At 34.5% G+C, this 25,299-nt stretch overlaps 1 protein-coding gene across 2 annotated transcripts; it reads left to right on the forward strand.

Moving 5' to 3' along the window:
* The first annotated feature begins 2,084 nt into the window (after nt 1–2,084).
* SULT1E1 (sulfotransferase family 1E member 1) lies at nt 2,085–24,964 on the forward strand. Of its 2 annotated transcripts, XM_045473826.1 has the most exons (9): nt 2,085–2,217; nt 4,276–4,400; nt 9,429–9,593; nt 12,336–12,461; nt 13,594–13,691; nt 17,266–17,392; nt 19,300–19,394; nt 22,350–22,530; nt 24,612–24,964. In XM_045473826.1, exons 3-9 carry the CDS (start codon nt 9,440–9,442, stop codon nt 24,722–24,724), a joined length of 894 nt encoding a protein of 297 aa, XP_045329782.1. In that variant the 5' UTR covers nt 2,085–2,217; nt 4,276–4,400; nt 9,429–9,439; the 3' UTR covers nt 24,725–24,964. The 2 variants fall into 2 exon arrangements, with proteins under 2 accessions (XP_045329782.1, XP_045329783.1); XM_045473827.1 differs by lacking the exon at nt 4,276–4,400.
* Nucleotides 24,965–25,299: the final 335 nt, after the last annotated feature.

A 25,299-nucleotide genomic window follows, 5' to 3' on the forward strand; every position in this document is an offset into this window, starting at 1 on the left:
TTTTCCATTTCTTCTAGATTGCCCAATTTGTTGGCATATAATTTTTCATAACATTCTCTTATAATTGTTTATATTTTGTGGTATTGTTTATGATCTCTCCTCTTTAATTTGTGATTTTATTTATTTATGTCCTTTCTGTTTTCTTTTTATTTACAAGATTTTCTAAGGCTTCAGTCTGTTTTGGCCTTTGGAGGTTGCCAACATCACATGACTAGAAGCATTTGAACATCCCTGCAACCACTCGTTTACAAGTGAAAGATAAGAGAGAGAGCATGAAAGTTAAACCTATTCTGGTTAGCTTGTATTTGTATCTTGACTTTTTGAATAAAATATTATTTTTGGCAAAGAATAAAGGAAGTCTCACAGATCTTTATCATTAAAAAATAATAGGGGCACCTGGGTGGCTCAGTTAGTTTAGTGCCCAACTCTTGATTCCAGTTCAGGTCACGATCTTACGGTTCATGAGATGGAGCCCTGTGTTAGTCTCTGTGCTGACAGCACAGAGCCTGCTTGGGATTTTTTCTCTCCTTTGTTCTCTGCCCTTGCCCTGTTCATGCTCTCTCTCTCTCTCTCTCTCTTTCTCTCTCTCTCCCTCTCTCTCTCAAAATAAATAAATAAACTTAAACAAAAATAATTAAAAAATTAAACTATGCCACAAGGTTAAAAATTATAGTCTATATTAAATTTGTATATTTAATAATTAAATGTTTTAACACATACATTTTATCTAACTCAAAAAATACAAAAAAATAAAATGACCAACTACACAAAACCAAGTAATATAAAATCTAAATTTGAGTCTCTGATTATTCCTGCTGTACCTTGATTTTTTATCATGAAAAGCCTCATTTCTCAGAAACCACTCATCTGTTCTTTTTTAGCTTTCGTAGGGCTAGGTATGAATGCCGTCTATAACTAAGGACTATGGTTTTCTTAGCTTGTGATGTCCCTTGCACACATTAGCCACTTTCATTCAGTTAATATGTATTCAATGCATAGCCTGCTGAATGCCAGACATAGTGAAAACCTTGTGTCTAAATCAGTTATGTGCTAATAAGGAAGCAGGACAAATAAAGTTTAATTTCAGCACAGTGGAGAAAGTGTTATGGAGGACAGTGTAGGGTTTGAAGGTGACTCTAAAGGATATTCAGTTCTGCAAGAGTCACGGAAGGCCTTTCAGAGGAAATGCCATCTCATTAAAATCAAGAGACAAATGAGAAGTAATCAGGTTTGAAACTAATTGGTTTGAAGGTATTGGTGAGGGTAGAGGGGCAGGAGCAAGGAAGAATCTCCTCAACTGAAGACAAAGCAGGTGCAGAGAGCTGCAAAGAAGAAAGGTGAAGGGTTCCTGGGCTGCACAAACCTTTGACCTTTTATTTTCTGCATTCTTGTATCTAAATTTCATTGAGATTAATGATTAACTTTATGTGGAAATTCCACACAATATGTTAAGTGTGTGTTTGGGACTGAAGAGAATTTTAAAATGATAGCTCAAAGGTGAGTGATATCTACATTCTTTCCTTAGCTGTCGTCTGTTTTCAGGGCTGTTTTAGAGTTAAAGGCAAAGATCTTAAGCAGGATGTGTTTTCCAATTGGCTTGTTAGAACACAACCAGGTACTACAAAGCCTTCTTAAACAGTTCTCAGGAAACGAAGCTGGGTCTCCCGATCCAGAGTCCTCACTGCCCTCCTGTCTTTTCCTTCTCTTTTTCTTCTCTCACTCCTCTAGGAAGTTTACTTTTTTGAAGGTCAACCTCATTTTATTATTTGCCAGTGAGTAAATAAAGGAACCCCTTTCAAGTTCTCATATATTTTTCTCCAAACCCTTTCTCCTTCATTTTCCCAGTCACTTCCTCTCCCTCCCTCTCCCCCACCCACTGATTGCTATTGGCAAATTTAGGAATTTGATTGTGAGCCAAAAATGAAAAATAACAGCAGAGGCTTTTTAACATCTCTGTATGAATGAGAATGACTCTGGCTAAGTGCATCAGCTGGTACGTATACATATTTGTGATACTCCAGTGAATCACAGACTCCAGAAGACCAACCCCCACAAATTTATCTCTGCCTCCTTCGCTGGCATGGAGAATAAAAGCTCACTGGAAACATCCCAAATGCATAAGTGGTTCTCATCTTTTTTGGCAGCCTAAAACCTGAGTGGAGTTTAAAGAAAACTAAATTGGACCATCCAGTTTCCTTCCCAGGATCATCTGGACAGGTTGTATTATTTTTATCACTGATATTAATATTAAAATTTTAGATATAAAAAGTTTAGGGGCAAATTATATATCACAAAACTGTTAAAAAAGGAAATATAGAGAGAATAAAGTCTATATTAATACTTTAGTTACTTAATAATGTAAAGCATGTTAAAGCCTTTTTAAGTCCCTTGTTTGTCATTAAAAATAAATCTTGCATTACATAATGCTTTTCTGTTTAAATAATTTTAACACAAAACTACAATATCATAGTTACTTTGTAAGTCCTGAATGCTGGACATGTTATCCATTTCATTAATAAGGAAACAGAGCAAGCAGAGTAGAAACAGTTAAAATGAAGAGTGACTTCTAGTCTGGTGATCACTTCTGTGAAATATGTCAGAACCAGTCTCATAGTACCATGGGCCTTGTAAATATTATCATTACTTTTAGGTGAGATACATCAGAAAAAACACAGCATATATCCAAGTCCTTAGTAAATAGTTGACAGGTAGATTTTTGGCAGCATAGTACCTATTTTATCTAGGAGTCCTTAATTAAAATTGGAAAGCCCAGAGAGATTTGATCTAGCAATTAAATTTAACAAGTATTTTTCAGCATCTGCTTTGTGACATAGTGCTGAGGCTGGGGTAGATTGATGGAGAAAAGGATATTCTCTGCTTTCAACCATTTTACCCAAATCCAAGTAAGCAGAAGATGATGAGGATTGAGCAAGCCCTATACATCTGCACTGCCCACAGTTTGCTCAACACTTAACACTGTGTCTGGAAATGAGGTAGGCACTCACAGAGATTATTTGCTGAATGAGAGTCAGATTAAGGGATGGAAGAGGGGAGGATAGAAAAAGGGAGAAAGAAAACAGGAAGAAAAGAAGAAAAAAGAGGTAAAAAAATTCTTTCTGAATTCAACTGAATTTATAAATCACAGTTTTAACAATTTTTTGTTGGTGTTTCTAGACCACAATAACCTTTATACTGAGTTAGAAAATAAAATTGACAATTTCTAACTGAAATACATTTTTAAGAAAGAAGACATCATCTAGAGGGTAAGTCCATACATTGTGATAAGAGATAATTTACCAAAAGAAGTTAACAAGAAAATAGATATTATTATATGCCTCTTCGCTTAACCCTGAGACCAAAATTGACCATGAAGGGGCAGCTAGAAGTCAGCCAAGTGCCGAATGATATATCAGCTACTCCCAATTGACTGTAAGCCAATTTTTGCAAACTTAGCAGAATACCGAGAAAGTTGTTCACATTAACAAACAAATCAGTAGGTTGGGCAAGCAACACCTTTATACACATTTCTGCTAGTGAAAGATTTCTATTTTCTGACAACAAAGAAGTTTTAAGGAACAAGGTGATTTATTAACAAAACTGATTTTTAATCAAAATATCATAATTCTGGTGAGATTACATCTAACATACTTGAGAGAGAGGTCTTGAAAGAGTTGAGTTTGCCAATAGGAACTGGAACTTTTTTCCCTTTTAAGTAAGAACATGCAGGACTAGTGTTATTCTGTGGTTTCCAAAACATACATTAAGCCATTCTTGAGTCAGAAACAACAATTGAAAATATTTTTCATTTTGTCTCTCTTCTGGTGTGTAATCTGAGGCCAAAATGAAATAAATGCTACACTGGGTTGTCCCAAAGAACTTTAGTGGAGTAAACACCTAGAAGTCACATTGTGTAAAAGTCACATTGGATATTTACAGATTTTACTCTCCCCAGTGAGAAAACAGATAACTGATCATCAGTTTTGCCAGATAATTTTATATTTCTGAAATATATTCTTGGGAATTTTGACAACACATATTTTCCCTGATTTGAAAGGAGATATTACCACGTAATTTGTACTGTTTCTAACTTAGAAGGTCATAAGTGTCTGGCTCCTTGTCATGAGCCGGCTGTGAAGGCACACATGCAAGTTGTATGTTTCCACATTGTCAGCTTTATTGAATCATAAGGCAAAGTTAATCATAATCATAAAGCAGGTTCAGGATTCCAAACTCAATGTCATTTCGCCATATGATTAAACTTGGTTTCTTACACAGCACACAGAGCAGAATAGAAAACACACTACACAACCAACAAGGCAACAGAAGGGTGTGGGAAGTCAGTTAGTGAACCAAACACGAAATCAGTCAAAGCTTCAAAGCTGAGCTTCGGTCACGTCCAGGTCAGCATCCAGCACGTATTGCCTATTATGTTCAAGTGGTGAAGGACCTCAGTTCTGTTCAGAAATCAGTCAGGCAGAGCCCTCAGAGGCAGCTGACTTTTTTAAGTGGTCAGACATAGAAGGGTCATGTCTGAAGAGTCTGACAGTTTGTTGCAAAAATCCTCCCCTTTTGAAAGGGTCTTGGGCCCCCTGCAGACCTCCTCTGCTTCTGCTTGTTAGCAGTTCTGGGTGTCAGGTGCTGCTGGTCCGGGCAGTATCTTGGCTAGGCTGCAGTTCCCTTAACCGCTACTGTCATTGCTTGACCCAGGCTCTTACGTGACATGACAGACTCCATCTTGCTCTCTACGCTCTATTATCATATGGATTTGACACAATAACAATACGGACTCATGCTTATTAAGCATTTATAATGGGAATTTATACTTCAGTTGAGGTGAAATAATTTGCCAAGATTATATATAATTTCAAATAGCACAGCAAGGATTTAAATGAGGTGGTCTAAGGGCACCTGGGTGGCTCAGTCCATTAAGCATCTGACTCTTGATTTTGGCTAAGGTCATGATCTCATAGTTAGTGAGTTTGAACCCCACATTGGGCTCTGCTCTGACAGCATGGAACCTGTTTGGGATTCTCTCTCTCCCTCTCTTTCTGTTCCTCCCCTGCTCACACTCATACTCTGTTGCTTTAAAAAAATAAATAAATAAAGTTTAAAAAACAATTAAAAAAATAAGCAGTGTGGTCTACTTTAGGGCCCACACTCTTAAAATTATATTCTATTCTTTGTTATGTACACATTAATCATCTAAATTAAAATGAATATATAAACTTTTAACACATGTATTTCTCATTATATGAACACATTGAAATATTTACGCTACCATATCAAACATAAGGTAAAAATTTGACACATTTGATTTTATGAGCAATAAACTTCTATACAACACTATTAAAAGAGTTTAAATATTACTGGCATATAAAACAGAAAAATAAGCCATACTTTTAATATAAAATCAACAGTAAATTACTAGGTAAAAAATCAGTTAGGAAAAAGTAACAGCCTTGATAGACAAAATGGATCAAAATAATTAAAATAACCAATAAATTTATAAAAGATGAAAACAAAATGTTATAAAATATCTCTGAAACACAGTTTTAAAAACATATATTTTCAATTGTGAAAGATTACAACAAATAATTTGCAAATACTGGTGAGCACGTGAGAATATAGGCAATTTCATATAGTGTGCAAATTGGTATAATTTTAGTGATTAAAAAATATTTAACAATATACCTTTTATTTTGGCAATTCCATTCTCACTGTGAAGATAATTGTGAAAAACATAGAGACATTCATTAGAGTGCTACTTATATCTAAAAAAAGTTGGGAAAAACAAGAATTTCCATCATTAAAGAATTATTTTCGGGGAGCCTGGGTGGCTCAGTCGGTTAAGTGTCCAACTTGGCTCAGGTCATGACCTCACAGTTCATGGGTTCGAGCCCCGCATTGGGCTCTGTGCTGGCAGCTTGGAGCCTGGAGCCTGTTTCGGATTCTGTGTCTCCCTCTCTCTCTGCCCCTCCCGCACTCGTGCTCTGTCTCCCTGTGTCTCAAAAATAAATAAACCTTAAAAAATATTTAAAAAAAAGAATTATTTTCTATATTACACCCATACTGTGGACTTCTATGTATAATTTATAAGAATAAAAACAGAATTTATATATTAACAACAAAATGCTCACATTATATAGTGAAAGAATAGAGTACAAAATGAATGTAAAATATAGTACAAATTAGGGGCGCCTGAGTGGCTCAGTCAGTTAAGCATCCGACTTTGACTCAGGTCATAATCTTGAGATTCGTGAGTTCAAGCCCCTCATCAGGCTCTGTGCTGATAGCTCAGAGCCTGGAACCTACTTTGGATTCTGTGTCTCCCTCTCCATCTACCCCTACTCCACTCACACTCTGTCTCTCTCTCTCTCAAAATAAACATTAAAAAAATAATAATAATACAAATTAAATTAGGTACATAGGTGTATAGGTTTTATATACATTTAAATATTTGGAAGCATAAATATTGTGGTATTAGGAGCGATTATCTCTTTAGTTTGGATAAAGAAGGCACTTTCATTTTCTTTATGTTGTTTAATTTTTTTCACCAATTATGTATCAAAAATAAGGATATTTCAGGTGCCTGAGAGTGTTTCACTCTATTAAGCATCTGACTTTTGATTTTGAGTCAGGTCATGATCTCATGGTTTGTGGGATTGAGATCCATATGGAGCTCCATGCTCACAGTGTAGAGCCTGCTTGGGATTCTCTCTCACCTCTCTCTGCTTCTCCCCCAGTTTGCTTGCTCATTCTCTGTCTCTCTCTGACAAAATAAATAAATAAATAAATAAATAAATAAATATGCACATTTACATGTATACATAAAAATGTGCACTTTTGCCCTTCCTTGCGTAAGAAAAATATGGTTTCTGTCTTCAAGGAGTCTGATGCAGGACAGACTTAACCTAATTAATGATGTAATGATGTAATGATGTAATTTTGATGTAATTTTATGACATATAAATAAGATTTTAAAATAAAACTTTTCAAATCTGGCACAAAGTAAATGCCTAGTAAAGAATATCCATTTCCTTTTACTGGTGGTTGTAGAAAGAAGAGATTTTCACTTTTTATAGGAAAGCCAGTTGGAAAGCCAGTTTCATATTCAATCAATAGTTGGGTAGGTTCTGAAGGAGAGCAGTGAGCACAAAGGAAAAAAAATGAGGGAAATGGCAGGGACTGAATCCATGGAATTATTGCCAGGTGCTAGTGATTGGGAGTTAGGAGGCAACATCTGAAAGTCTCCATCTGTAATGTGCAGGCTACAAATATAGTGGGGAAAACATGACTGGAAATAGCCTTTAGAAGTCAATGGTCTATTCATTTGGTTTGGTTTGTAAGACTTCTCTTACTAAAAGTTTACCATCAGGTATTTCTTATTTTAGGTGAATCCATTTGTCATGGTAATTGCAATTTCATTTTTCTCTTTATTTTTTTCTTAAGTTTATTTGTTTATTTTGAGAAAGAGAGAAAGAGAGCGGGGTGAGGGGGAGGCAGAGAGGGAATCCCAAGCAGGCTCTGCACTGTCAGCACTGAGACAAATGTGGGGCTCAAACCCACAAACCATGAGATCAAGACCTGAGCTGAAATCAAGAGTCAGACACTTAGCAGACTGAGCCACCCAGGTGACCCTCGTTTTCTCTTTATAATGCATCTCTCATGAATTGGGATTCTCCTTATTGAAGGAAACACATTGAGTGGCTAAAAGAACTGCTACCTCCAGAAGGCTCCTGTTATACTACAAGCTCTCTGAAAAAGACAATAAAAGCCATAGCAGTTACAAATGTATAAGTGTATCAGGCAGCTTTTAGCAAGAGTGATTCATGAGAGGGAGGTATATGCAAAATGACTTCCAATGACTGAAGGAACTATAAAACCAAAGAAAGAGGCCAAGTCCAGCTTGACAAGAAATGGCTTATTAAAGCCATACAGAGAAAGACAGATACCATATGGTTTCACTCTTATGTGGATCGTGAGAAACTTAACAGAAACCCATGGGGGAGGGGAAGGAAAAAAAAAGAGGTTAGAGTGGAAGAGAGCCAAAGCATAAGAGACTGTTAAAAACTGAGAACAAACTGAGGGTTGATGGGGAGTGGGAAGGAGGGGAGGGTGGGTGATGGGTATTGAAGAGGGCACCTTTTGGGATGAGCACTGGGTGTTGTATGGAAACCAATTTCACAATAAACTTCATATATTGAAAAAAAAAGAAATGGCTTATTAAGAGGACTTACGGACAAAAAGTATGTTGGGCCACACAAGACAAGTAGATCTCTGTAACCCCACCTCCCTTAAGATTTGCTTTTGTAACGCTACAGGCTGGGAGCACTGCTAGGGGACCATCCAAGAGGAGAATGTTTAAGAATAAGTGTGTGCCATAGTCATGTCTCCAGAGTGGATCAAGGACATTTTGCCCCAAGGGTATATTTAAGGGTAGGAGGTGATGTGCTCAAGAAAGCTTCAGGTCACAGAGACATCATCATGGTGGATTTGCATTAGTCTGGTTCACACAGATGAATAAAAAGGAGATCTAGAGTGGCTAATATCAAAGACGGACGAAATTTGTTGAGATGCTATATCACAAACAGAATGGAGAAGAAAAGATAGTAGAAGTTGAGTCAATGAAGGAAAGTTTGCTTAATTAAAAATTCTATGACCAACCCTGAACACAAAATGGGTTGTCATAGAATCAGGAAATGAATTATCTGTGATAACCATCTTGTTTACCCTTATAAGTTTCAGACAAGTCATTCAATGGGAATATCCACTACTTTACTAATCAAGTGAAAGAGAAAATTAAAAGTAATGTGAGAGTTCCCAGAGGAATCTTCTATTCCCTCAGGAACCCATGTCTTAGAAATATCCATTACAGTTTCATTAATTTTATCTTCTTTTATATACACTCGTTGAGCATTTGAATTTTTTCATTAAATGAAACATATTCAGGAACTAAGGAAGCTATCTGGCAATAGCTATCGAATGTTACCATCAATCTTTATTGTTATTTAATGTATACATATTTAATCAGAGTGATTATCCACCAAAATATTGTTGTATTTTTGAGCATATTCATCTCTTTATATACCCCATCAGTTTGTACAGAAATAGAGTGTTCTTGTGTTATCCTTCATCATGGAATTTTCTATGTCAAATATTGTATATAAATATAATTTTAATGTAGTTAAACACTTTATAGTGCCTTGTACTTTCTTACTCTTTTTATATGTTAGACTTACCTTCTTAATAGTAGAGATTCTTAAAGCACCAAGACTATATCATATACTCCTTCAATATGCTTTTTACCTTAAATGCTCAATAGCTAAGAAATGCTAGACACCCAAGAGAACCTCAATTAGAGCTATTATTAATGTTAAAATATTTTAAAGTATATATAAAGTGGAAAACATACATTTTTTTTCTTTTAGTGTACCGCTTTATGATGGATTCTTCCAAATCTTCTGACTATTGTGAATACTTTGGCAAAATCCATGGAATTCTAATGTATAAAGGTTTTATAAAACATTGGGATGATGTGGAGACATTCCAGGCAAGACCAGATGACATTGTCATTGCCACCTATCCTAAATCTGGTAAGTCTCCTTAGTATGTCAATGTCATTCTCTTTTCACCTAGAAATGACAAACCACCTTGAATAGTAAATATTAACCTGTTCACTTCTACCATACTCATTTTTCATGTGAAGGATACAGTAGTTTAGACATAGAAAAAGTGGAATATCATAGCTGTATTCTAAGAGCACAATCTGTACCTATAACCTGAGTAGCACATTGAGAGATAGTTATGGCTGGCCACTTTAGAAAATTATGTAATATAAATGGATGAATATAGAATCATAACTAAAAATTTAAACTACCAACTGTGTTTACCTAATGTCATTATTGTCATCACATAAACAAAGTATAAGCAATTTTTGCAAACTTTTAAAAAATTCTTTTTCAGCTAAAGCTCTTTTTCTTTAAGGCTATCCCCGAAACTCCTTTTTTAAGCAACATCTCTTTTTTTCCTGAAATTGGCTCGTAGTTCTGGAGTTTTACAGCCATAGATCTCTAGAAATTAGGAAGATCTGATCCAGACTTCTCTGGTTGCTACATTTAAACATTTACCTATGTTAAGCACTAAATATCTCTCACTCCATTGTTATTTTACCCTTCCACCAGAGGAATTCTTCCCAAACACAATCCTGATAATCTTACTCTCTTGCTCAGTGTACAACACTGCCTTTCTAAAACTTATCAAAAGCTCAAACTCTTTAGTATGAACTACAAGGAATTTTATGTTTGCTGTCTGCTTGCCTTGGCAGCCTCCTCCCCACCTATCTCTTCTTCAATTTAGGCTTTATAATCTATTGCCAATTCTTTTCTTCACCACTATATTATTCTTAAGTATGTGACCTTTGATTGAAAAAAAAAAAAAGACAGTTCTGCTTGGTAGAACCAGTCTCTGACTCACAAAACCAGTGAACTAATGCCAATAATGTGTTAATGCTAAGTTCAATTCTCATGTTGTTTTGAAGGCATTTCTTGTTGAAACATGACAGCAGCAGCAGCAGCACACTGAGTTAAATGTTCCTCCTTTGCAGTCCTTTGAATTCCTGTACCCACCTGTATTACAGCATCTTAAGAAAAAAGAAGTGATGTAATTATCAAGCATTGTTTGCAACTCTCAAAAGCACATCTGAGCACTAGAAGGCAAGGATTCGATCTATTCTTTTCTGTATCCTCTGAACGGGGACTCAAGTTGAGGCATAAGAAGCTATCAGTAAAGTTTGTGGCTAAAGCGTGCTTCAGTGTATCTTCTGTTATTCAAGTCTCTTTACTTTTTTTTTCTTTTTTCAAAATTAACATTTTGTATTTTGGCACAGTATTTACAGATATCTATTAGACAGAAAAGGTAGTCTAAATCCTCCTGTAACATCAGCATAGTGACCATATCTTATTTAATTGTGTATTCTTGGCATTTAGCATAGTGACAACTTTGTACTCAATATATATGTTGAAAACAATGAATGAATGAATGAATGAATGAATGAATGAATGACACCTCCTTACTCACATTATTCCAAAAAATGTAGGGACTGATTATTCTCACTGGCCTGACTCTTCACTATTTCTTTGAATGAGTTTTCCTTTTCTGTTTTCTCATTTATTCATTTAGCAAATATTTGAGTTCCTGCTATGTGACAAGTGTAATATTAGCCACTGGAGATATAATGGTGAACAAAACACACCTAATCTCTACTCTCTCAGTGTTTATAATCTGATGGTAAATATAAATAAAGTGGCAGATACAATACAGTATGAAACTGCTTTGGGTGAATGAAGTCCAGTAGGGTATTGCGACAACATATAGAAGGAGCACCTCAGTTGGAGCCTTTCAGAGGCTTCTTAGAATGAGCAAAACAAAGACATGAGAAGTTTAGCTCATAGAAGAGGGTTCCAGGCTGAAGGAATAGCACATATGTGGATGTGAGAGACTCTGAGAGTATGCTCTCTGGCTTCTTCAATTCTTTCAGTTCTTCCTTCTAGTCCACCTGCATTTAGTCCATTCTTCAAGACTTACCTGAAAGCTTTCTTTCTCCATACTCCAATAGTCATCTTATCTTTCTTTGAATTAAGCTCAGCATTCAGTTGTGTATTATTTTCCCTTGTATGACTTTATTTGCCTTAAGCGTATTTATTGTTAACTTGTCCTAGCGGTGAGGAACTATGTCTTATTCTTCTTTATTTTTCCTGATAATGTTTAAATACAATGCTTTCCCTGCAGGATTATTTTGATAAATCAAGCCTCCCTACTTTTTAGATGTAAAAATTTAAATCCCAAATTGTTATCAGCTTGCATAATGTCCCAATTAATCATGGACAAATTTGGACTCCTACTATAGGCGTGTCTTCCTACAATATTCATCCTTATTTCTTGAGACTATTTTTGGGTCTTACAAGAGTAAGTATTAGAAGAAATATTTCTTGAATTCTGTGGCGATTCTTTTTTTTAATGCTTCTTTTTTTTTAAGTTTATTTATTTTGAGAGAGAGAGTACAAGCAGGGTGGGCAGAGAGAGGAAGAGAGAGAATCCCAAGCACAGGGCCAGACATGGGCCTCAATCTCACAAACCGTGAGATCATGATCTGAGCTGAAATCAAGAGTCAGATGCTTACAGATGGAGCCACCCAGATGCCCCAAGTTCTGTGGCTGTTCTATCTTTCAAATAATATTGCACTGGTACCTTCTTACTTTATCCAGCTATAAATCCACTACCTGCATCATCAGCCCTGCATTGTCAGTGAGACACTAAGGTTTGTCTAATTTTTACAGGTACAACCTGGGTTAGTGAAATTGTATACATGATCTGCAAAGAGGGTGATGTGGAAAAATGCAAAGAAGACGTCATTTTTAATCGAATACCTTTCTTGGAGTGCAGAAGAGAAGAGCTGATGAATGGTAATATTTAAGTAGATGTTTCAAGCTGTTTACATATATTTTAAAATGTGGCTATAGCAGGTGCAAGAAAAGAGAGAGGAAGCAAGAGTGACAATTAGTATGATGTCCTCTACATGGAGAATACGTAAATTTAAATTTAAATCTTGACAGAGTTTATGGTATAGCATTTGTCTGATATAGAGTGAATAAGGATAGCTTTTATATGCCTTCAGTAGAGTCTAGTAATATGTAAGCATTTATCCCTATATGGCTGAATGTGATAATACTTTAAACATTAGAAAAATAACATGTAAATTTTCAAGGTTATATCCAAAATTATATTCATCAGAGGTTCTTTAAATATTGTGAAAAATTAATCAAAAAAAGGAATCAAAAAAAGGAATAGCTTAATGTGATACAATAACACTATGAAATCATTAAAAAAATTAGGTTGGCCTATGTTCCTTGTAGTTTCGATATAATATGTTAAGGAAAAATCAGTTAGAAGATACTAAAAATTCTGTCTGCATGTGTGGTATTTAGATGGCTCTGAGACTGGGCATAGAGATATACAGTTGACCCTTGTACAATGCTGAGGTTAGGGATGATCACCCCTCACACAATAAAAAAATCTGCATATAACTTTTGACTCCCCCCAGATTTAACTACTAATGCCCACTATTGGATCAGAAACCTTGCCAACAATGTAAACAGTCGATTAACACATATTTTGTATGTTATACATGTATTAATATATTGTATTTTTACAATAAAGTAAGCTAGAGAAAAGCAAATGTTACTAACAAAATCATAAGTAAGGGAAACTACGTTTATAGTATTGTACTGTAAAAGAATTCATATATAAGTGGACCTGGGAAGTTCAAACACATGTTGTTCAAAGGTCAACTGCATTTATATGGAAGGCTGCTCACCAAAATATTAATACTTATTTTTTCCAATATGGTGAAATTGTATCTTGTTGTTTTCTCTATAATTTCCTCTATGTAAACTTCTATCATAGTGAGTATGTATTATTACTATGAATACAATATAGAATCTTAAAGTTACTTCTATTTTAAAAATATCTATAAAATCCACGTAAATATTTATAATTTTGGAAGTTGTATATAACCTTTAACTTTTTAAAAATCAGGAGTAAAACAATTAAAACAGATGGCATCTCCTAGAATAGTGAAGACTCATCTGCCAGCTGACATTCTTCCAGCCTCATTTTGGGAAAATAACTGTAAGGTAACCAGAGTCTAGTATTCTTAAAACTTCATCCAAGTCGGGGCACCTGGGTGGCTGTAGTCGGTTAAGCATCTGACTTTGGCTCAGATCATGATCTCACAGTTTATGAGTTTGAGCCCCACATCAGGCTTTCTGCTGTCAGTGCAGAGCCTTCTTCAGATCCTCTGTCTCCCTCTCTCTCTGTCCCTCCTCCGCCTTGCACAGGCTCTCTCTCTCAAAAATAAATAAACATTAAAAAAAGTCATCCAACTCAAAATAATTTTGGAAAGATCAAGTCAGGTAACATCCTGTGTCTTATACACATTTATTTGTTCTTTCATGGAACCTACAGATATTTAATAAATATGGATTAAGGTCAGTGTAGTTAGAGTCTATATTTCAACTCCAACTCTAGAGGTTATTTGGAAAAAAAACAGGTAAACTCCAAGCCACTCCAAGGTATTCATCTGCAAGGGGATAATAATAGCATCTTCCTGGTGGAACTGTTATAGGAATTAAGTGAAATAATGCTTGTTAAGTGCTTAACACGGTATCTAGTATATTATAAACATTTGGTAAATGGTAGCTACTTTTGTATTTGTTACTAATGATTGTATTGAATGTATTCCTTTTTGCAAACTATTGTACTTGGCATGTTGAGGCATTCAAGCAAACTAGAAAAAGATAAACCAGACAAGTATTATATAATAATTATTTACTGAGTATCTATTGTGTGCCAGCAATGTAAGGATTAATAATACATGTGCAAGCCTTGTCTTCATGATCACATGGTCCATTGGGGGAAAGGGACAAATAAGCAGATGATGCAGTAGGTGTCACAGGTCAAGTAAGAGAATTCTGGCCCAGATATTACAGTAAGGCAGGTATTCAAGAGCAAGTAACATCTCAGCTGATATTTAAAAGATGTATTGGAGTTAGTCTATACAATCCCAGAGGCAACCCTAATGATGATCTGAAACAAGTTCATTTCAGTTGCTAGGTTGACTATACACATTGGCTGGATAAATGAAGGGAGATAAGCTAGGGCTTGATCACAACAGACACTGAAGTTAAGTTAGGAAGTTTGGACTCTATTTGGTGGTAATGAGGAGTTACAGACATTTTGAGTTGATGATTGACGTGATCAGTTTTGGTTTTTACAGAGAATGATATATAACCCTAAAACATTATGTCTTGGATTATTGATGCTGTTTCTCAACACCTTTCTAGCTTTCTTTAGGATATACCACAACCCTATATGCTACAAGTATGAGATATCAAAGTACTATACGCAGTTGTAATAACAAAATTGGGGGTTTATCACAGTCAGGAAACATTTCTATTTTGTACTCTAATGATAGCTGGTGTGTTTGACATTTTTATGGAGATCCATGGTCCAAAATTCTGAAGGTTCTAGTTTCTTGTTTGTTGTTTAACTTTCATCAAAAGCAATCCTAGATGGAACATGTACATCCTGCTGACATCATTCATTACATAAAGTTTCTCTCATTAGACCATTTATATATTTTTCAGGAGATGTGCAATCACCATTTTTTCAAGAGATTTGACCAAGTTACCTCTTTTTCTTTTGGAGAATGGGTTGTGGCCCCTTCAGTTCTCAAATGAAAATAGATACAATCCATTTACAATAGTCTTAGTCTTCACTAAACTATTTAGCATTCACAAAACTGGCTATCATCTCAGACATCAATCAAACAGTTAGATAGAATCATGTCCTGAGCATTTCTGAGGTAATTCACTGGGGGACAAGAAGATAGATGGATTGGGACTATTAGTAAAAGTGTATTTACAGTGATGAACCAGAAGCTAAAAGAGAATTTTAAAAAGTGAGGGGAAAGGGGGTCAAACTAACACATAAAAGAAACATTGAGGACAATAAATTTCAGACCTTGGAATTGTTTCAGGACAGATATATTGGGAAAAACTGATGAGGAAGAAAGAAGGAGTAGGAATTTCTTGGAAGAAAACATGATGTTCCAGCATAGGTCTTCAGAAGTGAAACCTTTAGGGTGCTGACATTATTTGTGATTTGGTCATAAAAGTGGTTAGCTGTGGTAAACTAAAGGAAATGATCAATGAATACAAGAACTTAGTGAATTAGATGGTTCATGCATACAGATACTAAAGTTACACTGGATGATGACAAGATTGGGAATGGAGAGTAATACAATGAGGCAGATGTTCATATTTTCAATTAAAGCAAGGGAATCACCACAAGCTTTAGTTGTGAGAGGTATGAAGTATCACAGGAACAGGGGTGTTTCAAGTATAGCATTTTAAAGTGGATTATGATCCCAAGAGAATTGTGGGTAAACTAGCAACTTTGTCTGGAGAGCGATACAGGCAAAGCCCTATCTTTTAGAAAGATCTAGATTTCCCTCCAAGACAGGAATAGCATGCATGGCAAAAACTTTGGGGTATAGAATAGTATCTGTCAAAATGAAGATAAGATAAACTAAATGGGAGTTTAGGGGGAAGAGGGATTGCTTTTGTTATTCCCACCCCCTATCTGAGAAAATAAAAAGCCTCATGAAGACCTGCAACCAAGCTTTAAAATATGGATAGTATTTTGAGATGTAGAGAATATTCAAGACAGAGGGAACAGCATGAAGAAATGCAAGGGGTAAAGATCTGAAGTAAATTCATGCATACAGTGGCAATGAGTTCTATTCAGCTAGTATGCAAAACGCAAGAAGGAGAGTGTTACATTACATTGGAAAAGTTCAATATGGCTATTGATAGCTTTCATAAGAAAAGAAAATTCACCTTTTTTCCGCAGTAATTGGAGATTTTTATAGCAGGACTTTAAAAATGAGAGCCATATTTCTTAGAATATACTACAAGAAATCTTTAAAATTGTTTGCAAATGTAGAAACTTGAAGAGTTAAGAAAAGTTAGTGAGCCCAATCAAATCCAGTAAACAGTGGAGAGTCATGAACAGCCTTCCCTGATGGCAAGGCTCAGGTTCCTGAGGGCAGAAGTGGAGACCACAGGAATGCTGAAGTTTCCTTTTGCAGATCTTTTCCTGCAGCACTGTGTACTGGACCTAGAAAAGACCGTAAAGATCAGACGCAACTCACTTGCTTACTGGATAGAAAATTTATATACAAAACTGGTGCTTCGCACAAGATGATAGAACTTTTTAGTGCCAGACTGGCAATTAACCAAGGCTTCCTGACTGCTCTTTCCGATTGGTGTTTCTTCTGCATGTAGTACAGAAACTCAACACGATGTTAGTGAAGATTACATTTTCACTGTGATCAATGTGCATTTAAATAGACCCCCATTAAATACGTTTGTTCCCTCCAAGACTGCATGAAAGACTGCATTTGTGACATTAAAATGAGTTATTATATGTGAAAATGGCATACAAAATGAAAAGTGAGAACAGGCACTGAATAAAAAGATACTTTCACTTCAGGTTACTGAATTTTTCTTCTTTATAATTTTATATATTTTATATACTTTTTACAATGAATATGTATTATGTTTGTAGTTGGAAAGATAAATGTTTCTTGATGAGACTATGTTTGAAAAAAATCAAGTGACGTAATATATAATGTCATCCTTTTAGATGATCTATCTTTGCCGGAACGCCAAAGATGTCGCTGTTTCCTTTTATTATTTCTTTCTAATGGTAAATGCCCATCCAGATCCTGGATCTTTTGAAGAGTTTGTGGAGAGATTCATGGATGGACAAGGTAAGACACCTTCTTTACTTGGAATTCTTTCAAGGTAAATGATACAAGACAAATGACGTCTCTGAGCAAATATTTTTGTTGTCTGTTGTGGTCTGCTATCTTCTCTGATCCTTAATTAAAACAGAAATTCTAGAAGACTTTGAACTTTAGAGCAAGCACAGTGTTTCCAGATGTGGATGGAAAATGCAGAATCTGGACACTCCAGTTCAGTGCCTAAAAATAAATATATAAAAGTGTGTTTGGAGGTTGGAGGTAGCCATTTTCCTAAGACTGAGATTCAGTGTCCAATTCTGTATCATTTCTTTTTATTAGAAAAAGTATCTCATAGCATTACAACTCTATTGAATAAGAGGGCAAGGAAATAGAAAAGGGAGAGTGCCCATTTGTTTCCAAGGAAAATGTCAAGTGCTTTGTTGGATGAGCATTCACGAAGAAATCTGAGTATCTACAAAGTTCTTTCTCTTTTCATCCAGGGTACAGTCTGAATGTTTTAACTAGATTTCTCAGAACCATACAAGAGTTATTAGAGCAGAAATTATGGGAAATTTTACCTTTTAATTAACTCCAGACTATAGCAACTATTTAAAGTTGAGGAAGAAAGGATTCAAGAGAGTCTAGTATTTTCTAAAGAAGACCATTCTGATCCTGTCGTAATAATTGCAAAAAAAAAATGGTAATAATGTCTTTATATCCATAGAATGTAATATTGACTCAAAAGTGGAATATATGGACTTTATGTTTGTTGCTGTATTTTGGAAAAATCTATGCTAAACCATCACAAATTAAACATATGTCTAAAGATGGTCAAAACCCATATTGTAAGTCAGAGAAAGATAATGTTGTACCTCTGCAAATTGGATATAATTATCCAATTATATACATATACATATACATATACATATACATATACATATACATATACAGACATATATACAATATTTTATGTTAAGAACAATTGTCAGTAGAGTCAAAGGACAGAAGTGGTGGACAATGACAATGCAAAGCAGTGTCTTGTCTCACACAGCATTGACTCACACAGCATTATATTATTTGGTCAGCTTTTTATTGGGTGAAACACTGGGATATGCATGAGAAAAGAAAAGGGAAGAGAGACCACTTTTGAGCAAATCACATCATCTTCAAAATGTTCTAACTTTTTGGGGGTGCCTGGGTGGCTCAGTTGGTTGGACATCCGACTTTGGCTTAGGTCACGATCTCACGGTTCATGGGTTGAAGCTCCACTTTAGGCTAGGAGCCTGGAGCCTGCTTCAGATTCTGTGTCTCCCTCTCTCTCTCTGCCCCTCCCCTTGCTCGTGCTCTGTCTCTCTGTCTCTCTGTCTCTCTCAAGAATAAATAAAAAAAGTCTTCTAACTTTTTAAAAATGAGAGTAACACTAAGAGTCCCTAAGGAAACATCCCTACCATATAAACTGCTAGTAATATAATAAAAAGTTATATAGTTACCAGCTTTAATTGTAAAAGCTAGTTTTATGAATAGTAAATTTCAACCTAGACTGAATTCTCATTATAAGATCATTAATAGTTTCATTAACTCAACTCCCTTCACTGACAACTTGATTTCACACACACACACAAATACACATGCACGCACACACGCACACATTTCAAAAATGCTCTTATAAGCTGTGAATCAAGTTAATCAGATAATTAACCATAAACCATGTCATAATGTTGAAAGTCTAGAATGTATTTCTGTACATGGATTATTCAACATACTTTGCCTCTCTTGCTGCAGAGAAATTTGCTTAAGATCTGTGACTGACCTCTATTTTTCATTCCATGATCATTTATTTATATTTATTTGTGGTTACTATTGTTTACATACTCATTTTCAAGCTTTATAGAGATGATACCATGCCCTTACATTGCTTTTATGTCTAACTTTAGTGCCTTATGGTTCCTGGTATAAACATGCAAAATCTTGGTGGGAAAAGAGGAAGAATCCACATGTGCTTTTTCTCTTCTATGAAGACATGAAGGAGGTGAGAAATTGAAAACCTATGGACTATTGTACACCTAAGACTAATATAACACTGTATGTTAGCTAACTGGAATTAAACACTTTGAAAAAAGAAAACATATGGGCAACTTAATAGTTTCTAAAATATTAACACTTGACAAGACTCTAGATACAAAAATATGTCTTTAAATAGATGATTCAGGCATCTCCAAAAGTTATAATAATTCAGATACATTAACACAGATTTGAAGCTATTAAATAGAACTCTTCCGTGAATAAATATATTTAAACCGAGTCTCAAAAAATTACCAAAGATAAAATTTGAAAGAACTTGAGTTCACAAAACAACAGCAAACACAGAACCACACACACACACACACACACGCACACAGATATGAACACATAAGGAATCACGATGGACAAGAAGTGTCAACTGCCTCCAAATCTATAGGTGTTGGAATTATCAGGTAAACCCTATAAAATAATTATTCTTAATATGTTTAAAGAAATAAAATAAGAAAAATATTTTACAAAGAAAGAAGAGGTTACTAAAATTGACTCAGCAGATTTGAAAAAAAATAGCAAAATAGAATTTCTAAAATAATTTTTAAAAATTAAAAAATTAAGAGATGGTTCATATAACATATAGAACATGGCTAAATAGTAAGTTAGTGAAGTGGAAATGGAGCAGAGGAAATTATGTAGAATGTACTACAATGAGATGAGTAGAATACTTTAAAAATAGAGTGATAGATATGTGGGATAGTGATACGATGCCACATCTATCAACTCAAACTTCCAGAAGAAGAGAATAAACAGAATGTCAGAGCAGCAATATGCAAAAGTATGATGATCTCAAATTTCCTTATAGTGTATTTTTTCTCAACTTCATTAGTAATCAGGATAACACAAAATAAAAGTCACTATGAGATGGCATTTCACGCACCAAACTGACAATTAACAAGTCAGTTAATGTGGACCATTGAGAAGTACCATATTACTGATAGAAGTATAAGAAGATACAGAAGATAAGAAACACTATGGAAACAATTTGTCATTATCTAAGAAGGGCAACCAAACAGGATTTAACACTCCCAAATGCCTACGTATATACTCTTGAGAAACTCTGGTTTGTGTACATTAGGTTATATGTACAATAATCTTCAAAGCAGCATTCTCCATAACTATAAAAATTGGAAACAACCCAAATATACATAGGCTCAAGAATCATGATATATGCTCTTGTCCTACAATTAAGTATGATATCGGAATGAAAAAGAGTAAACGTCAAATATGCACATCAATTGGGCAAAACCAAATCATATATTGTCTGTGGATAATATGTGTATGTTTGAAAACTATTAAGTAAGGCACAGGGTTGATTAGATCAGTTTTAGAATGGCAGGTTTTATGTTGATGTTTTTTGTTGTTTATGGGAATGGAAAGTGGAATGAATGAAGTTCAAAACTTGCAAATGGAAGAACTCTAGAAATTTTGAGTATTCTATTCCATAAATTGAGTAGTAGGTTGAAGCACAAATGTACACAAATAATTTTTGCAAAAATAGACAAATCCCGGGTTTCTTTATTAAGAGAAATGTCTTTTCTTCTCTCATTCTTTATTAGCACCAAGAAAGCAATCAATAATTGTTTCTTGCTCACATCTTTGTACAGTTATTAAAATCCATGTTGCAAAAATTCTAGAGTTGTTTTGATCAGAACAAATTTAAAATAAAATCATACATAATGTTTTAGAAACTGAAGTGTTATTTCTTTATAGAGTTTAACAGTATAACAAATTTGAAAAAGAGAAACAACCATGATATGTAGTTTATTATATTGCCTAATATTATGCTCTATAACTAGAATATTGAAAAGAGTAAATTTAAAACTCACACACAAAAAATTTATTAACTAATCTAACCATTTCAACCTTCCCACCCCAGGGTCTATGTTCACTTATTCCCTATTTTGGTTGATAATGACCATGTTGAAGTCTCCTCCAAATTTGAATCAGTAAGGTGCCTAAGAATGAATAAGTTAGTTTTCCTTTGTTTCTACAATGTATCAAGTAGAAAGAGAATAAGATATATTAATATTATATATAGATATACAAACTTTTTGGTAGAAGATAGACAAGTAAATAAAATTATGAGAATAAAGACTTATATGGGAATTTATAGGAGCAAAAATAGGGTTATCTCACTCAAATTGGATTAGTTCAAAGAAATTATCCCAAAGAAGGTGATACTTGAGCTGAAGCTTGACAGGCAAGCTGTAATTTTTAGAACAGAGAATTTGAAAATTGCATTCTTTGTAAAGGGAACTATACACCAGAGATAAGCGTTATAGTTGGTATTGCGAATAGTTGCATTGGATGATTTTCCTGGATGGTAGGGCACACTATAAGAGTGACATAGGAATGGGGATGTTTATAGCTATGGTTCGTTCATATACATCTGATGTTCCATGTTGACTATTTGAGTTTTTATAATTTTTCTTAATATTTTTGGTTACTTTGCTTCTCAGTATGTACATCAATAAATTAGAGAAAAATGAAAACTGTGTACATATTTTTAGCCCAAAACTTAATCTGTTATAGGTGAGACTATAGTCTTTGAGAGTGTATATTCAAACTGTTAGATAATAGTTATTGAGCATGTACTAAATAAACATCAAGAACTATAAAAAATATTTTATAAACATGAGCTAATTTAGTTGATTCTAACAATCTTTGAAGCATCTTTTATATCTACATTATGGATAAAATAATAATGCCTAGAGAAGTTAAAAAAAATTCCACTTCTCCAAGAAGTGTTTTGTTTTTATTTTCACTTGAAACCTAATTTGAAGCCAATGTCAGTGGGGAAAAAGAGTCTCTCTCTCTCTCTCTCTCTCTCTCTCTCTCTCTCTCTCAATCCAAATAGCAATATATTTAACTTTAGTAATTAAAGTTTCAAAATACTTTTTTTATCTAGGATATCAGAAAAGAGGTGATAAAAGTGATACAATTTCTGGGAAAGAAGCCATCAGAAGAGCTTGTGGACAAGATTATACAACATACTTCATTCCAGGAGATGAAGAACAACCCATCTACCAATTATACAACACTACCAGAAGAAATCATGAACCAAAAAGTTTCTCCCTTCATGAGAAAGGGTGAGCTAGTCCTGCAATTTGCCCCGATTGCTATAGGAAGTCACAAGTTGAAATAGTTACCGGCAAACACCTGTTGAAGTTATTCTAGCCTGTGGACCCAGCTTGTTTTCTTCAGAGCTGTTTTACATTTGAGTGGTTTTTGTATTGAATTACCAGTTCTACAGAGGCATTAAAACATTAGTATTTCTGCTGCTGCTACTACTGCTACTACTAAATTGCTACTACTTATTGATTACTTAGTATCTGCAGCATATTAAGAAAGGCTAGCAGCCTCCCCAGCCTTAGTACCAGCATTAATACCAGATCCTACTAGCAATCATTTATAAAGTCTGTGGGCCTTGGTGCTGCGCCATGTACATTATATAAATTATATTATATATATTACATAAATTTATACATTATATACATAATATATATACATAAATATATATACAGAAATATACATATATAAATATATGTATATACATATATACATATATAAACATACATATATACATATATATATACATAAATTTATACATTATATAAATGTATATGATTTTAAAATTCTAATTCTCTTTAAATTCAAACTAGACACTCAAAAGAAAACTTCTTTGTTACCTCACTTTGAGATGAGGAAACAAGCCTGGAACAATGAGCTTTACCTTCACGAAGTGATAAACATTTTTCAAGACCAAGTGGCAAATATACAAACTCATCAAATTGTACACAATAAATGTGTATAGTTCTTTGTATATCAGTTCACCTCATTAAAGTTGTTTTAAAAAGATTAAGTTTCAAAACACTTGTGGCACATACAGCTTTGTTTAACCAAAAATATCAAAATACAGTGAGGTGACATTCTATTGAGAGGAGGAATTATCTGATGAGATATGGTCAGTCTATAAATCCAAAGGCATATAGAATATGCAGAGTATTGGGACATCGGTCTTGCTGATATGTGAAGCAGAACAGAATAGAGAAAATCTTGCTCTTTGAAGGAAACTTTCAGTGAGAGGGTCAGGAATTTTTAAAATAATAGGAATAGCAAACCCGCCACTGGCACCAGTAGAGAGCCCCTGAAAAGAGAGTTAACAAATGGATTATATTTTCATTGTTTACTTCTCAGATAATCTCAGTCTTCTTTTTCATAGTGTCCAGGTGTATTTTTATGATAAAATGATGGACTTAAAATAGTAGTCATGCTTGTAGAGGGCTGCATACTGCTATAACCTCAGACCCTACTCAATTCTCAGGACACATATTTTCTATCTTTTTGGGTTATTTAATTATGAAAGTTTAGACCTCCTTGAGCTAAGGGGACAAGGGAACTACTAATTTAAGATACTCCTTCTCCCAGGGGAGGGTTGGGTGTAATGGAAAACAAAAGAGCCTGCTAGACTTGCAATAACACAAGGCTGGGAAATGTTGAGAAGCTTAACTATCAGCGGAAGCAAAAATTGAGAGGAAGCAAAGGATATGAAAAAATTATGAATATGAATATAGAATTAGAATTAGTTGAGGGACAACTTATGAATTTATGCCTTGGATACCTAGTGTTGTCATTAACCAAGTTATGGAAAATTACACAAAGAAAACACAGTTTTGTGGGGAGAAAATGCATTTAATTTTGAACTAGTTGAATTTGAGACACTTACATGGAATCCAAGTGGCAATATCAGATAGGCAATTGGATATGGAGACATAAGCCTGGATTTGAGTTTTAGTTTGAAGATGATATTTCATATCTTGGGAGTGGGTAAAACATGGATCTCGTCTTAGAAGTACTGACATTTCAGAGGAAACTGTAGAAGAAAAATTAAGTAAAGTAGCACAAGAGAGAAGAGTCAGAGAAAGAAATTTGCTGGGTTTTGTTTGTTTTTTAATAATCAGGACAAATATTTCTTTGCTCAAATGTGTGTGTGTGTGTGTGTGTGTGTGTGTGTGTGTGTGTGTATACTATTTATGGTATATATTTTACTTGTATAATTGAAGATTATAAGAATAAAATTTGATTAGGTGTTAATGAATATAATAAATGTTAGAGAATGTCATGATTCTGGCTGGACAACATATTTACTATGTTTTCTCTTTTGTTGCAGGGATTGCAGGAGACTGGAAGAATCACTTTACAGTAGCACTGAATGAGAAATTTGATATACATTATGAGCAGCAAATGAAAGGGTCTACTCTAAAGTTAAGAACTGAAATCTAAGAAGGGTTTTCTTAACATATCTAAGGTTAAAGCTTTCTTCTCATTGTTCCTCACTTTTTTCAAATTTTGGATTGGTAGAGAAGGAATCATATGAAGGATCATGATCGGATTCACATGATTATTGAAATGTTCATATAAAAACAAGATTTTTGTCCAGGCTATGGTCTTTTTTGTTTTCTTTCTTTTTATTCCTTTTTTTTTTTTTACAAATATTGCACAAATATATAACCTATAAATTACTACAAATCTATGATCTATGTGTATGATGTAGGAACACACAGTTTGAATTGTCGAGTTAAAAATAACCAAAAATGTCCATCAATGGATGAATGGATAAATAAGATGTGGTATATATATATACAATGTAATATTACTTGTCAATAAAAAAGAATGAAATCTTGCCATTTGCAACTACATGGATGGAACTAGAGGGTATTCTGCTAAGTGAAATTAGTCAGCCAGAGAAAGACAAATATCATATGACTTTACTCATATGAGGAATTTAAGATACTAAACAGATGACCATAAGGGAAAGGAAGCAAAAAGAATATAAAAACAGGGAAGGGGACAAAACA

This window comes from Leopardus geoffroyi, chromosome B1, assembly GCF_018350155.1.
Source record: "Leopardus geoffroyi isolate Oge1 chromosome B1, O.geoffroyi_Oge1_pat1.0, whole genome shotgun sequence".
Lineage (NCBI taxonomy): Eukaryota > Metazoa > Chordata > Mammalia > Carnivora > Felidae > Leopardus > Leopardus geoffroyi.

Coding starts and splice junctions, on each gene's coding strand:
- SULT1E1 (XM_045473826.1), top strand. CDS start 9,440: ATGATGGATTCTTCCAAATCTTCTGACTATTGTGAATACTTTGGCAAA. Junction 17,393..19,299: donor GAGATTCATGGATGGACAAG/GTAAGACACCTT, acceptor GTCTAACTTTAG/TGCCTTATGGTTCCTGGTAT. Junction 19,395..22,349: donor TCTATGAAGACATGAAGGAG/GTGAGAAATTGA, acceptor TTTTTTATCTAG/GATATCAGAAAAGAGGTGAT.